Raw genomic sequence first — 16,991 nt, 5'->3', positions numbered from 1 at the left:
TATGGAGGTGAAGATGGTGCTGTGTTTTAGGTCAGCTTAAGGACATTTTGTCATTGGTGGTAATTCTATTTTTGTTTTTTTTTGTTTTGTTTTCTTTTCCTTGATCTGAAATTGTGCAGGATTCACTAAATTGATGAAAGAGAAAAAAAAAAAAAATGATTAGATCATTCTGCTGTGATGGATGTGGCTTCGCTTACCTGACCAAATACATGGGAATTACACTTATTTTGTTCATTTGTCAGTTGGGTTGGAGAGTTTTTTTCACCCCCAACAAAACAATGATTAGAGCAAACATGTAGTGAAATGGGAAATGTTTGAATTCACTGGTTCATGTAAAGGCAATACCTCAAACTCACCCATGAGGGTCGATGGATCCCTTAACAATAAAAATCACTGTTGTGTCGTCCTTCAAACTCTGAGTGCTGTTTAAATACAAGCATCTGGTACATTAGTGTCATTAAGCTCCATTCACGTTCTGGATGTCAACACAGACTGGGATGGGAAATACATTGTTAGTCTTCTCAATGGGCAGATCACTTTTGCTTTGTGTATAACACTGGCATTGTCTATATTTAAGTTCATTTTAAAAGCCTTTTAATGCATTTTCTCTGTCAACTGTATTACTTATCTTCAACAATGATTCTATTCTATTCTAACTTTGATGTCTCTTTTATGATTTTTTTAATTTTTAATTTTTTTTTTTTAATTTTTTTTTAAATAACTTTAGGATAACACGCATAGTTATACACAAGTTAGAATAAGGGAAAGACAAAAAATGCTACAGCATTTTGCATTCACATCACTTTTTTCCACAAAATCAGATTACAGCACATAAATAGAAGAAGCAAAGTTATTGAGTTAATTGAATAACAAAGATGATCACAATATCACCAAAACAAGATAATGTAATCTATGTGTAAACCCTCAGTTGTCCAGGTCTGATCCACAGCAAAAGATGAAGTTAAATCTGTCAACTGGACAAATCGTTGTGGGAGTGAAAACATTTTGCTGCTCATCCAAGCCATTTCTTCAGTACAGATTTAACTTCATCTTTTGCTATAATGTATTGTACTATATGCTGTGTGTAAGATTTCTTTTTTCTATTTAGTCATACTTTTTATGTCACACTTTGTTCAACAAAGTGTTGATGTTTTTAGTTATATCTAACCTGTTCCTTTCATCTTGTACTTTGTCACAGCTTCTCTCAATGAACACATCTTCTTTAGCAGTAAGTGCATGTGTTTGTTTGAAAAATGACTTTGAAGAATCTCGATCTTTATCATAGTTGTCTTGACCTTAGATTCTACTTGAATATTTTAGCTCTGAATCTCTTTGGATTTGAGTTATTAGAAATATGTTCACCTCAAAATATCACTCACAATTTGGGAATGTGACAATAAATAAATAGTTTGTTATGAATGAATAAAAGCCTCACCGATTATCTACATTTGTATCTTATGCATTTTAGTACACCCTCCCCTCACACATACGCACACACACATACGTTCATACACATGTTCATACACGCATACACACATATATTACTTGTTCTTGCTGTTCCTGTGATCTAACTCATGGTGTCAGTGTGCACCAGCATACGTGAACGTGGCCCGTTTCTCCTCTCTTCTTTGTCAACGTTGTGCGCCTTACAGATCTGTTTCCAGGCTGGACTCGGCTTAAAACATTTGCCAAATGAGCGCATAAAGTTGTATCCTTGGATACTAATGGTGCATATTTTTTTCAGAAAAAATTGCTAAGAATAACAATGGCAGATTTGACGCAAAAATGGAAGTTTGGCCTCGCGTTAATGATATTTCTTTCAAATTCGGCACGTGGAGATGTGAGTTATTCTGTTCCAGAGGAGATGAAACGTGGATCTGTTATTGGAAATATCGCTAAGGACCTTGGCATTAATGTTTCTACACGCAGAGCTCGCATTAACTCAGAGGACAACGGCGTCCAGTACTGCAGCGTGAACCTCAACACGGGAGAGCTGGTTGTTCAGGAGAGGATTGACAGAGAGGGCCTTTGTGCGAAGAAGACTTCATGTATTCTGAAACAGGAGTTTGTGCTGGAAAACCCTTTGGAATTACATCCTTTCATTTTGCGCGTTCAAGACATTAATGATAACGCGCCGAAGTTTAAGGAGGAGACGCTTAAATTTGAAATTCGAGAATCAGCTGTTAAGGGCGCACGATTTGCTGTTGGTGAAGCGCACGACGAGGACATAGGAGAAAACGCAGTACAGGGCTACACCCTTCAGCAGAACGATCACTTTAAATTAAATGTTAAAACAAATTCCGGAGGACGAAAATACTGTGAGTTAGTGCTGGATAAAGAATTAGACAGAGAAAATAGCAACGAGCTCCTGCTTGTTCTGACTGCGTTTGATGGCGGCTCTCCTCAGAGATCAGGCACAGTAGTCATCCATGTCACTGTTCTTGACGCTAATGATAATGCGCCAGTGTTTAGTCAGACTGTGTATAAAGCGAGTCTTCCAGAAAACTCTCCTCCAGACACACTGGTTATTACAGTGACTGCTACAGATGCTGATGAAGGAATACATAGTGAGATTACGTACGAGTTTGACCATGTTTCAAGTAAAGATGTGTTTTCAATACATCCTAAGGCAGGAGAAGTAAGAGTCACGGGGAAAATTGATTATGAAAAAATGGCATCATATGAAATGCAAATAAGTGCCAAAGATGGTTTAGGCTTGGCATCCTATGCCACTTTATTGATAGGAGTTACTGACGTGAACGATAATGCCCCGGTTATTTACCTACAATCACTGACCAATCAGATTCCAGAGAATGTGTCACCTGGTACAGAGGTGGGCATCATTAATGTGCAGGACAGAGACTCAGAGAACAACAGACAGGTCCGCTGCTCCCTTCAGACTGGGGTCCCTTTCAAGTTAGTACCTTCCATTAAAAACTATTATTCTCTAGTGACCACAGAACAGCTGGACCGTGAGCTAGTGTCTGATTACAACATTACAATCACTGCCACTGACGAGGGCTCTCCTCCTCTGTCCTCCTCTAAAACTGTCCACTTAACTGTAGCTGACATCAATGACAACCCTCCTGTGTTTGAGGAGCAGTCCTACAGCGCACATGTGACTGAAAACAACAAACCTGGCTCCACTTTATGTTCTGTTGCTGCTCGAGACCCAGACTGGAGACAAAACGGGACAGTAGTTTATTCTCTTTTACCTGGTGAGGTGAATGGGGCCCCAGTGTCCTCCTATGTATCTGTTAATGGAGACACAGGGGTGATCCATGCTGTGAGGGCTTTTGATTATGAACAGTTCAGGAGTTTTAAAGTCCATGTGATGGCCAGAGACAATGGCTCTCCTCCACTCAGCAGCAACATGACAGTCAATGTGTTTATATCTGACGTGAACGACAACTCTCCTCAAATACTGTACCCCACCCCAGAGGGGAACTCCTTCATGACTGAACTGGTCCCTAAAGCTGCACATGCAGGCTCCCTGGTGTCCAAAGTGATAGCAGTGGACGCAGACTCTGGACAGAACGCCTGGCTGTCCTATCACATAGTCAAATCCACTGATTCTGGACTTTTTACTATCGGTCTCCACAGTGGAGAGATCCGGAGCCAGCGGGACGTCTCTGAATCTGACAGCATGAAACAGAACCTTATTGTGTCAGTGAAGGATAACGGACAGCCTCCTCTGTCTGCCACCTGCTCCATGTATTTACTGATCTCTGATAACTTGGCTGAAGTGCCTGAACTCAAGGACATTTCTTATGATGAGAGGGACTCAAAGCTGACATCCTATCTGATCATTGCACTGGTGTCAGTGTCCACATTTTTCCTCACCTTCATTATTATTGTCCTGGGTGTGAGGTTCTGTCGCAGGAGGAAGCCCAGACTGTTGTTTGATGGAGCAGTTGCAATCCCCAGTGGTTATCTGCCTCCTAATTATGCAGATGTTGACGGCACAGGAACTTTACGCAGCACTTACAACTATGATGGATACATGACGACTGGATCCAGGACAAGTGACTTTAAGTTTGTGTCATCCTACAATGACAACACGCTGCCTGCAGATCAGACACTGAGAAAAAGCCCCACTGACTTTTCTGACGTCTTTGGAGATGGTGATATCTCTCCTGAGGTAGGAACACTTTAACAGATTTAAAAAAAATATATTTTATTTTCCAAAGTAAATGTGATGACCGTAGCATTGATACATATTTACGCTTATCGAAATGCACCTGTACGACTCCTTTGCCAGTGTGGTTTCATTGTTTCATATTCTTATAGACCTTTTTGGATTCTTAGGTGACACCACTACTTTAAGATGTTAATTTGTAACAATGTCATAGAAATGTTGCAGGGTAACTAAAAGTCACAATTTATGTAGTATTAATTTGGTTAAGTGAGTAATTAGGATTTATTTTTTTACATAGTGTTTATTTTTATCTTGGACACAATTCATGTGATTTCACAGGAAAGGAGCGGCTCAAGGAAGGTCATCTTCCACAGTCCATCTGTTGAATATGGTGAATGGAGGCAGATTATTTGTAGATCACGGGCTTCTTGTGGTTATGTGTACAGTAAAACACAAATTATTTTGCTTTTTACATTTTAATTACAATGCCTTAAATGCTCTTTTTGATTCAGAATTTTCTTTAAAAAGTAGTCCAACTTTTGATTAATTTCAATGAATACGTAGAAGTTTGTTTGGTGCTTGTACATATGGTTTGAAACAAAAAACATCATGATTTTTGGTTAATCTCAGTTCAGAGTGAATTAGTCAGATCATAGAAATTCACGATGCATTAATACTACCACTGTCAATACAGTTATTTGTCGTGAAGTGCAGGATTTATTGACAAATTCTGTATTTTACTGGCACATGGTGTAAATTATTGATGGATCTTTTTGACATTATGTTTGCAGATTTTGTCTACAGTTCATTTATCTGTGTGTGCTGTAGATAAAGTGATTATATATATATATATATACGTACGTACGTACATAGATACATAGAAGGGAAGGGTGACCTGTGATATGTGTGGTTTTACTCTCTTTTGATTAACTATTGAATCTTGTAAAAATACACAGGGGGGTTCTGTCAATACATTACCTTGATATGCGCCGAAAATAAAAGTGACAAAACGACCCATTCATTTTATTCCTCATCAGTGACGGATATCGCGATGTTTCCCTGTAGTGTTCGAGTGTCATTCCCCTTTTGGTTCTTTCAATTCAGAAGTTCGACAAAGACTGAGGGAAGCAAATAATCTTGTCCGTCTACGTTTTTGTTTTTTTGTTTTTTTTTAACTCGGCTACATATTACAGTTGTGCTGCTTGTATACGATCGACCTACATTTATCTGTTGGGCTTGTTCTAATAACATAGGCCCTGTTTGGCATCAGTCAGCTGTGTTAAAAGTATTTAGGTTAATATCACGATAATAAATACTTAATCTTTATTATTATTATTATTATTATTATTATTATTATTATTATTATTATTATTATTATTATTATTATTATTATTATTTATTTTTTACATTGCTGTAGTAATATAAAATAAATGATCCCTTTGTTATGGTGGAATTTAAATGATTCTTGTGTGATCAATGCGCACGAGACACTCAATATCGGATGTAGACTCAACGAAACATTTCTAGTTTAATTGTTTTGAGCATTTAATAGTTACTCTACGAATATTACAGTTAAAAGGTTGGAATAAAAATAGATAAACAAATGCTGTTACTTCAAACACACTCGTGGTGTCAGTGTTCACCAATGAACGGCTCGACACGTACATTCTCCTCCCTTCTTTGTCAGGTTTCTAGTCACTGTTTGTGAGTGTGGATTACGCTTCGTTTTAGAGAAATTCTGATTAGAAGGTTTTCAGTGCAAATCTATAGATTTGTTTCAATATAAAATGTTCACTATCAGACGCGACTTTCTGGGGACTTTACTGTTACTTCCCTTCGCCTTTCCTCTGGTCAAAGGAGACGTGAGTTACTCTGTTTCAGAGGAGATGAAACGTGGATCCGTGATCGGAAATATCGCTAAGGATATAGGTCTGGATTTGGGCAGGTTGTCCGCGCGCAGGGCGCGCGTGGACTCTGAGGACAACGGCGTCCAGTACTGCAGCGTGAACCTCAACACGGGAGAGCTGGTTGTTCAGGAGAGGATTGACAGAGAGGGCCTTTGTGCGAAGAAGACTTCATGTATTCTGAAACAGGAGCTCGTGCTGGAAAACCCTTTGGAGCTGCATCGCTTTACTATCCGCGTGCAAGACATAAATGACAACGCACCACAATTTAAAGCCAATACAATGAAATTTGAAATCCGTGAATCAACTGAGAAAGACACACGATACCCATTAGATGAAGCATACGACGGAGACATTGGGGAGAATAGTGTTCAGGGCTACACCCTGCAGGAAAACAAACACTTTACATTAGACGTAAAAACAAAGAGCAATGGCCGAAAATATAGTGAACTAGTTTTGGACAAAAAATTAGACAGAGAAGAAAATAACGACGTCACGCTTGTGCTGACTGCGTTTGATGGCGGCTCTCCTCAGAGATCAGGCACAGTAGTCATCCATGTCACTGTTCTTGACGCTAATGATAATGCGCCAGTGTTTAGTCAGACTGTGTATAAAGCGAGTCTTCCAGAAAACTCTCCTCCAGACACACTGGTTATTACAGTGACTGCTACTGATGCAGATGAGGGAGTAAACGGTGAAATAATGTATGAATTTGACCACCCCTCGGATGACAACCAAATATTTACTTTAAATCCCTCCACTGGGGAGGTCAGAGTTGCTCAGTCTATAGATTATGAAAAAGAATCATCATATGAAATTCAAATTAGCGCTAAAGATGGACTTGGACTGGCAACCTATGCAATGTTGTTTATTGAAATTGTAGACGTAAATGACAATGCCCCTGTTATATTTCTAAAATCACTGACCAATCAGATTCCTGAGAATGTGTCTCCTGGTACAGAGGTGGGCATCATTAATGTGCAGGACAGAGACTCAGAGAACAACAGACAGGTCCGCTGCTCCCTTCAGACTGGGGTCCCTTTCAAGTTAGTACCTTCCATTAAAAACTATTATTCTCTAGTGACCACAGAACAGCTGGACCGTGAGCTAGTGTCTGATTACAACATTACAATCACTGCCACTGACGAGGGCTCTCCTCCTCTGTCCTCCTCTAAAACTGTCCACTTAACTGTAGCTGACATCAATGACAACCCTCCTGTGTTTGAGGAGCAGTCCTACAGCGCACATGTGACTGAAAACAACAAACCTGGCTCCACTTTATGTTCTGTTGCTGCTCGAGACCCAGACTGGAGACAAAACGGGACAGTGGTTTATTCTCTGTTACCTGGTGAGGTGAATGGGGCCCCAGTGTCCTCCTATGTATCTGTTAATGGAGACACAGGGGTGATCCATGCTGTGAGGGCTTTTGATTATGAACAGTTCAGGAGTTTTAAAGTCCATGTAATGGCCAGAGACAATGGCTCTCCTCCACTCAGCAGCAACGTGACAGTCAATGTGTTTATATCTGACGTGAACGACAACTCTCCTCAAATACTGTACCCCACCCCGGAGGGGAACTCCTTCATGACTGAACTGGTCCCTAAAGCTGCACATGCAGGCTCTCTGGTGTCCAAAGTGATAGCAGTGGACGCAGACTCTGGACAGAACGCCTGGCTGTCCTATCACATAGTCAAATCCACTGATCCTGGACTTTTTACTATCGGTCTCCACAGTGGAGAGATCCGGAGCCAGCGGGACGTCTCTGAATCTGACAGCATGAAACAGAACCTTATTGTGTCAGTGAAGGATAATGGACAGCCTCCTCTGTCTGCCACCTGCTCCATGTATTTACTGATCTCTGATAACTTGGCTGAAGTGCCTGAACTCAAGGACATTTCTTATGATGAGAGGGACTCAAAGCTGACATCCTATCTGATCATTGCACTGGTGTCAGTGTCCACATTTTTCCTCACCTTCATTATTATTGTCCTGGGTGTGAGGTTCTGTCGCAGGAGGAAGCCCAGACTGTTGTTTGATGGAGCAGTTGCAATCCCCAGTGGTTATCTGCCTCCTAATTATGCAGATGTTGACGGCACAGGAACTTTACGCAGCACTTACAACTATGATGGATACATGACGACTGGATCCAGGACAAGTGACTTTAAGTTTGTGTCGTCCTACAATGACAACACGCTGCCTGCAGATCAGACACTGAGAAAAAGCCCCACTGACTTTTCTGACGTCTTTGGAGATGGTGATGTCTCTCCTGAGGTAGGAACATAGTCAAAGAATTGCTTTAATTTTATTTGTCCTGTGTTTACTCCTTTTCAACACTGGTGCATTTTCCTACTTTATTTTCACCTTTTTTTTTTTTTTTTTTTTTTTTTTTTTACCTGAATACTTTTAATTACGTCTTGTGTTTTTATGTCATATTTTTTTTAGGTTTGACCTTTGGAGTTAGGTGATACTAGAGAATGGACTTACAAATCATGCATATATCAGGTAGATAGAGATGATTTTGTCTTGTGTCTCTGATAAAACTGTGGTAGCTGGTGAAGCCATTACACTGTGCCTAGTATATTTATATGGAGTGCTTGTATATACTATCCTCGTTTATATAATGTTCACTTTCTGGCTATTTAACAGATAGGCAGCTACTCAGACTTTGGACATGGCAAGTGAAGGTTGTTTTATGAATTTATGGTATATTTTGATTGCATGTGGTCATAAGCTCAGTCATGCTCAGTAGTGGCACTTTCCACTGGTGTTTTAAAATACATGGACTTCTACTATAAGCAGTTCTATTGTAAAGGGCAGCTGGCAATCATTCAGTTGCCTGTAATTTCCAAGTCATGTATGGCGTTATTTTCATACAGATTTTAATAAATGGTTTCCTGCTTGGTGTTTTCACATGGCAAAGTGTCTGTCTTTGGCTCTGTCCGTGGTGCTGAAGAGTGTTGACAGAGTATTGGGGTCATTGTTTGTTTTCACATTCTTAATGTGTGAACTTCTTTCACACAAGTCATACTCTCAAAATAATTTATATCAGACAAGATTCAATCATCCAAAGGCTTTGGAATGTGTAGGTGTTAAACTGTGTTGTTATATCTGTTACATTGTCCAGACATGTGAATTCAATGGGACACCTTGGATAATAACTTTGCAGAGTGTGGGATTATTTGCAATAACAATGACACTGAACCAAGATGTGATGATGTTTAAGTCTCCATTTAACAATTGATTTATGTTTACATTTTAGCCACTTCCATTAGAGGATTGTAATGTTTGCACCTGGGTATGCATTACAACATTGTTCTGAAGACACACACTGTAATTAAGGACATTATTATTATTATTATTTATTTATTTTATTTTTTTTGTTTCAAAAATAATACATTTACTGTACATTTGGCAGTGAACATGAAATCTTTTGAGAAGTTGCCATGTTTCTCTTGTTTTGCCTTTATGATTTTAAAATGTTTCATTTTAAGATAATTTATTATTTTTATTTATTTTATTTATTTTATCTGAATATTAGACTTTATCAATAAAAAAAAAATGCCATTAGAAGAAAGAATGTGAGGGATCTATTCTTAATCACTGTAAGAAATGACAACACATACAATTCAAACCCGCAGGAATACATTTTAAACAGATTATTTTAGAATTATTAATTAATTTATAATGACGTTTGTAAATGAGGCTACATTTAGGTTATATAAATAAAGACATATTTTAAGCATGTGTAGCTGTTCCTCTAAACCTACTCTTGGTGTCAGTATTTACCAGTGAACCGCGCGGCACATATTTATTCCCCTCCCTTCTTTCCTTCTTTGTGGTTGTTGTAAATTTCTGTTCTACGGATGATGAGGTGTTTCCGCATGAGGGCTCGTTTAGCGAATATTTAGGTTGTAGCATTTTTCCCAGTGGAGCAAACATGGCGCAAAAAGGATTTTCCTTATTTTGCACTTTGACGTTATTGTTTTTTACCTTTTACCCCATCAGAGGAGACGTGAGTTACTCTATTCCAGAGGAGATGAAACGTGGATCCGTGATCGGAAATATCGCTAAGGATATAGGTCTGGATTTGGGCAGGTTGTCCGCGCGCAGGGCGCGCGTGGACTCCGAGGACAACGGCGTCCAGTACTGCAGCGTGAACCTCAACACGGGAGAGCTGGTTGTTCAGGAGAGGATTGACAGAGAGGGCCTTTGTGCGAAGAAGACTTCATGTATTCTGCAACAGGAGCTCGTGCTGGAAAACCCTTTGGAGCTGCATCGCTTTACTATCCGCGTGCAAGACATAAATGACAACGCACCACAATTTAAAGGAAGCACGCTTAAATTTGACATCAGTGAATCAGCTATAAAGGGCGCTCGATATCCATTAGATGAAGCGCTCGATGGAGACATTGGGGAGAATAGTGTTCAGGGCTACACCCTACAAGAGAACAAACACTTTATATTGGACGTAAAAACAAAGAGCAATGGTCGAAAGTATAGTGAATTAGTTTTGGACAAGGAGTTGGACAGAGAGGAAAATAACGAGATCACGCTTGTGCTGACTGCGTTTGATGGCGGCTCTCCTCAGAGATCAGGCACAGTAGTCATCCATGTCACTGTTCTTGACGCTAATGATAATGCGCCAGTGTTTAGTCAGACTGTGTATAAAGCGAGTCTTCCAGAAAACTCTCCTCCAGACACACTGGTTATTACAATGACTGCTACAGATGCTGATGAGGGAGTAAATGGTGAAATAATGTATGAATTTGATCACCTTACAGATGACAAACACATATTTACTTTAAATCCCTCCACTGGGGAGGTCAGAGTTGCTCAGTCTATAGATTATGAAAAAGAATCATCATATGAAATACAAATTAGTGCCAAAGATGGACCTGGACTGGCATCTTATGCAACTCTATTTATTGAAATTGTAGACATAAACGACAATGCCCCTGTTATATTTCTAAAATCGCTGTCCAATCAGGTTCCTGAGAATGTGCCACCTGGTACAGAGGTGGGCATCATTAATGTGCAGGACAGAGACTCAGAGAACAACAGACAGGTCCGCTGTTCCCTTCAGACTGGGGTCCCTTTCAAGTTAGTACCTTCCATTAAAAACTATTATTCTCTAGTGACCACAGAACAGCTGGACCGTGAGCTAGTGTCTGATTACAACATTACAATCACTGCCACTGACGAGGGCTCTCCTCCTCTGTCCTCCTCTAAAACTGTCCACTTAACTGTAGCTGACATCAATGACAACCCTCCTGTGTTTGAGGAGCAGTCCTACAGCGCACATGTGACTGAAAACAACAAACCTGGCTCCACTTTATGTTCTGTTGCTGCTCGAGACCCAGACTGGAGACAAAACGGGACAGTGGTTTATTCTCTGTTACCTGGTGAGGTGAATGGGGCCCCAGTGTCCTCCTATGTATCTGTTAATGGAGACACAGGGGTGATCCATGCTGTGAGGGCTTTTGATTATGAACAGTTCAGGAGTTTTAAAGTCCATGTGATGGCCAGAGACAATGGCTCTCCTCCACTCAGCAGCAACGTTACAGTCAATGTGTTTATATCTGACGTGAACGACAACTCTCCTCAAATACTGTACCCGACCCCGGAGGGGAACTCCTTCATGACTGAACTGGTCCCTAAAGCTGCACATGCAGGCTCTCTGGTGTCCAAAGTGATAGCAGTGGACGCAGACTCTGGACAGAACGCCTGGCTGTCCTATCACATAGTCAAATCCACTGATCCTGGACTTTTTACTATCGGTCTCCACAGTGGAGAGATCCGGAGCCAGCGGGACGTCTCTGAATCTGACAGCATGAAACAGAACCTTATTGTGTCAGTGAAGGATAACGGACAGCCTCCTCTCTCTGCCACCTGCTCCATGTATTTACTGATCTCTGATAACTTGGCTGAAGTGCCTGAACTCAAGGACATTTCTTATGATGAGAGGGACTCAAAGCTGACATCCTATCTGATCATTGCACTGGTGTCAGTGTCCACATTTTTCCTCACCTTCATTATTATTGTCCTGGGTGTGAGGTTCTGTCGCAGGAGGAAGCCCAGACTGTTGTTTGATGGAGCAGTTGCAATCCCCAGTGGTTATCTGCCTCCTAATTATGCAGATGTTGACGGCACAGGAACTTTACGCAGCACTTACAACTATGATGGATACATGACGACTGGATCCAGGACAAGTGACTTTAAGTTTGTGTCGTCCTACAATGACAACACGCTGCCTGCAGATCAGACATTGAGAAAAAGCCCCACTGACTTTTCTGACGTCTTTGGAGATGGTGATGTCTCTCCTGAGGTAGGCACATAGTCAAACAATTTTCTTCAACTTTTTTTCTGTCTTCACTTCTTTTCAACACTGGTGCATTTTCTACTTGTTTTTTTTTGTTTTTAATCTATATTTTTAGTTATGTCTTGTGTTTTTATGTCATATTCTTTCAGTCTGACCTTTGGAGTTAGTTGATACTAGAGAATGGATTTACAAATCATCATATAAAGAAAATAGAGATGATTTTGTCTTATGTCTCTGTTAAAACTGTGATAACTGGTGGAGCCATTACACCGTGACTAGTTTGTTAGTAAGGCATGCTTGTATATACAATCCTTGTACATAAAATATTCTGGGTATTTTGGCTAGTTCAACAAACAGGCAGCCTATCAAACTTTGGACGTAGCAATTGAAGGTTTTTTTTATGAATGAATGGTATATTTGGTTGTTTGTGTTTATAATCTCAGTCGTGCTTAGTACTGGCACTTTCCACTGGTGTTTGAGAAAACATGGACCTCCAATATAAACAGTTCTATTGTTAAAAGGGCAGCTGACAATGTTTCAGTTACATGAAATTTCCCAGTTGTGCAAGTCCTTATTTTTATACTGATTTTAAGAAATGTTTTCCTGTTTGGTGTTTTCCTCTTGGCAAAGCATCTGTCTTTGGCTCTGTCCGTGGTGCTGAAGAGTGTTGGCAGAGTTTTGGGGTTATTGTTTTTTTGTTTTTTTTTTTCACATTCTTAATGTATGTACTTCTTTGACACAAGTCATACTCTCAAAATATTTTATATCAGACAAGATTCAATAATCCAAAGATTTCAAAACGTGTTGGTTTTAAACTGTGTTGTTATATCTGTTACATTGTCCAGACATGTGAATTCAATGGGGCACTTTGAATAATAACTTTGCAGAGTGTGTGGTTATGTGCCATAACAATGAAACTGAACCAAGATGTGGTGTTGATGTTTTGATTTTGTCAGTGCATTTATGGCTACAATTTATCCGCTTCCATGAAGGTATTGTGATGTTTGCACCTGGGTATCCATTATAAAGTCACTCTGAAGACACACACTGTAATTAATTAACTCTTAAAAATTAATACATGTACTGTACATTTGGTCCTGGACATAAAATATTTTTGAGAAGTGGCACTGTTCCACGTTTGTTTTCTTTATGATTTTAACGTATTTGATATCATTCTATTATTATTATTATTATTATTATTATTATTATTATTTAAATATTAATCTTCATTAGGGGAAAAACACAACTGCTGATCAAATTACACTATAGTGTTCTGGATTCTTGGACAGCATCTCACTATTCACAGTTTGTTGGTGAAAAGTCAGACTGGTTATGACAATTAGAAATCTTGAAACATTTTGTCATTATGAGAAAGAATGTGAGGGATCTATTTTTTAACTGATATGAAAGCACATATTGATTCAAACCCACTTGAATACATTTTAAACTGTTTATTTTATATTTATTATTTCAACTATAATGAAATTTTAATTCAGGACACTTTATTTATTTTTTATGGTTTTATTATTTTTTTTTTAATAGAGAATTAAAAAACAAAAACAAAAAAAACAAAACAAAACATATGAGCAGGTGTAGCTGTTCCTCTAAACCTACTCTTGGTGTCAGTATTTACCAGTGAACCGCGCGGCACATATTTATTCCCCTCCCTTCTTTCCTTCTTTGTGGTTGTTGTAAATTTCAGTTCTACGGATGATGAGGTGTTTCCGCATGAGGGCTCGTTTAGCGAATATTTAGGTTGTAGCATTTTTCCCAGTGGAGCAAACATGGCGCAAAAAGGATTTGTCATATCGTTCACTTTGTGGTTATTGTTTTTTACCTTTTGCCCCATCAGAGGAGACGTGAGTTACTCTGTTTCAGAGGAGATGAAACGTGGATCCGTGATTGGAAATATCGCTAAGGATATAGGTCTGGATTTGGGCAGGTTGTCCGCGCGCAGGGCGCGCGTGGACTCCGAGGACAACGGCGTCCAGTACTGCAGCGTGAACCTCAACACGGGAGAGCTGGTTGTTCAGGAGAGGATTGACAGAGAGGGCCTTTGTGCGAAGAAGACTTCATGTATTCTGCAACAGGAGCTCGTGCTGGAAAACCCTTTGGAACTGCATCGCTTTACTATCCGCGTGCAAGACATAAATGACAACGCACCACAATTCACGGACGACCCACTTAATATTGAAATTCGAGAATCAGCTGATAAGGGCGCACGATTTGCTGTAGGTGAAGCGCATGATGAAGACATTGGAGAAAACGCTGTACAGGGCTACACCCTTCAGAAGAACGACCATTTTAAATTAAATGTGAAAACAAACTCCGGGGGACGAAAATATTGTGAGTTAGTGTTGGATAAAGAGTTGGACAGAGAGGAAAATAATGAGATCACGCTTGTTCTGACTGCGTTTGATGGCGGCTCTCCTCAGAGATCAGGCACAGTAGTCATCCATGTCACTGTTCTTGACGCTAATGATAATGCGCCAGTGTTTAGTCAGACTGTGTATAAAGCGAGTCTTCCAGAAAACTCTCCTCCAGACACACTGGTTATTACAGTGACTGCTACAGATGCAGACGAGGGTTTGAATAGTGAGATTACCTATCAGTTTGATCACGTATCAAGTAAAGACAGTAATGCATTTTCCATTGATCCTAAAACTGGAAGCATAACAGTTAAAAAGGATATTGACTATGAGAAATCATCTTCCTATGAAATCCCAATCAGTGCCAAAGATGGTTTAGGGCTGGTCTCCTATGCAACTTTAATAATCGACATCACAGATGTTAATGATAATGCTCCTATCATTAAATTGAAGTCACTGTCCAATCAGATTCCTGAGAATGTGTCACCTGGTACAGAGGTGGGCATCATTAATGTGCAGGACAGAGACTCAGAGAACAACAGGCAGGTCCGCTGCTCCCTTCAGACTGGGGTCCCTTTCAAGTTAGTACCTTCCATTAAAAACTATTATTCTCTAGTGACCACAGAACAGCTGGACCGTGAGCTAGTGTCTGATTACAACATTACAATCACTGCCACTGACGAGGGCTCTCCTCCTCTGTCCTCCTCTAAAACTGTCCACTTAACTGTAGCTGACATCAATGACAACCCTCCTGTGTTTGAGGAGCAGTCCTACAGCGCACATGTGACTGAAAACAACAAACCTGGCTCCACTTTATGTTCTGTTGCTGCTCGAGACCCAGACTGGAGACAAAACGGGACAGTGGTTTATTCTCTGTTACCTGGTGAGGTGAATGGGGCTCCAGTGTCCTCCTATGTATCTGTTAATGGAGACACAGGGGTGATCCATGCTGTGAGGGCTTTTGATTATGAACAGTTCAGGAGTTTTAAGGTCCATGTGATGGCCAGAGACAATGGCTCTCCTCCACTCAGCAGCAACGTGACAGTCAATGTGTTTATATCTGACGTGAATGACAACTCTCCTCAAATACTGTACCCCACCCCGGAGGGGAACTCCTTCATGACTGAACTGGTCCCTAAAGCTGCACATGCAGGCTCTCTGGTGTCCAAAGTGATAGCAGTGGACGCAGACTCTGGACAGAACGCCTGGCTGTCCTATCACATAGTCAAATCCACTGATCCTGGACTTTTTACTATCGGTCTCCACAGTGGAGAGATCCGGAGCCAGCGGGACGTCTCTGAATCTGACAGCATGAAACAGAACCTTATTGTGTCAGTGAGGGATAACGGACAGCCTCCTCTCTCTGCCACCTGCTCCATGTATTTACTGATCTCTGATAACTTGGCTGAAGTGCCTGAACTCAAGGACATTTCTTATGATGAGAGGGACTCAAAGCTGACATCCTATCTGATCATTGCACTGGTGTCAGTGTCCACATTTTTCCTCACCTTCATTATTATTGTCCTGGGTGTGAGGTTCTGTCGCAGGAGGAAGCCCAGACTGTTGTTTGATGGAGCAGTTGCAATCCCCAGTGGTTATCTGCCTCCTAATTATGCAGATGTTGACGGCACAGGAACTTTACGCAGCACTTACAACTATGATGGATACATGACGACTGGATCCAGGACAAGTGACTTTAAGTTTGTGTCGTCCTACAATGACAACACTCTGCCTGCAGATCAGACACTGAGAAAAAGCCCCACTGACTTTTGTGACGTCTTTGGAGATGGTGATGTCTCTCCTGAGGTAGGCACATAGTCAAAGAATTACCTTCAATTTTTGTTTGTGTTCACTTCATTTCAACACTGGTGCATTTTCTACTTTTTTTTTTTTTTTTTTTCAACCTATATATTCTTAGTTATGTCTTGTGTTTTTATGTCATTCTTTCAGTCTGACCTTTGGAGGTAGGTGATACTAGAGAATGGATTTACAAATTATAATATCAAGAAGATAGAGATGATTTTGTCTTATGTCTCTGATACAACCGTGATAACTGGTGGAGCTGTTGTACTGTGCCTAGTTTGTTAGTTAAGAATGCTTGTATTCACAATCCTTTTACATATAATGTTATTATTCTGGTTATTTCAACAAAGAGGCAGCTATTCAGACTTTGGACATGGCAAATGAACGATATTTTATGAATTGATGGTATATTTGGTTGTATGTGGTTATAACCTTAATCGTGTTCAGTAGTGGCACTT

General features: G+C 40.3%; 2 protein-coding genes and 1 pseudogene across 2 annotated transcripts; all 3 read left to right on the top strand.

Annotated features, from left to right (window-relative positions):
- The first annotated feature begins 1,765 nt into the window (after positions 1 to 1,765).
- LOC117378032 (protocadherin Fat 3-like) lies at positions 1,766 to 8,325 on the top strand. The gene is made up of 2 exons (XM_033974572.2): positions 1,766 to 4,146; positions 5,940 to 8,325. The coding sequence occupies exons 1-2, from the start codon at positions 1,766 to 1,768 to the stop codon at positions 8,323 to 8,325; spliced, it is 4,767 nt and encodes a 1,588-aa protein (XP_033830463.2).
- A 628-nt stretch (positions 8,326 to 8,953) lies between these two features.
- Positions 8,954 to 12,379, top strand: LOC117378029 (protocadherin beta-16-like). The gene is made up of 2 exons (XM_033974570.1): positions 8,954 to 9,070; positions 10,049 to 12,379. Exons 1-2 carry the CDS (start codon positions 8,954 to 8,956, stop codon positions 12,377 to 12,379), a joined length of 2,448 nt encoding a protein of 815 aa, XP_033830461.1.
- Positions 12,380 to 13,347: 968 nt separating this feature from the next.
- Positions 13,348 to 16,548, top strand: LOC117378028 (protocadherin beta-16-like; annotated as a pseudogene).
- The last annotated feature ends 443 nt before the right edge of the window (positions 16,549 to 16,991 follow it).

This window comes from Periophthalmus magnuspinnatus, chromosome 10 (assembly GCF_009829125.3).
Source record: "Periophthalmus magnuspinnatus isolate fPerMag1 chromosome 10, fPerMag1.2.pri, whole genome shotgun sequence".
Lineage (NCBI taxonomy): Eukaryota > Metazoa > Chordata > Actinopteri > Gobiiformes > Gobiidae > Periophthalmus > Periophthalmus magnuspinnatus.
This window is presented reverse-complemented; position numbering and strand designations above follow the sequence as displayed.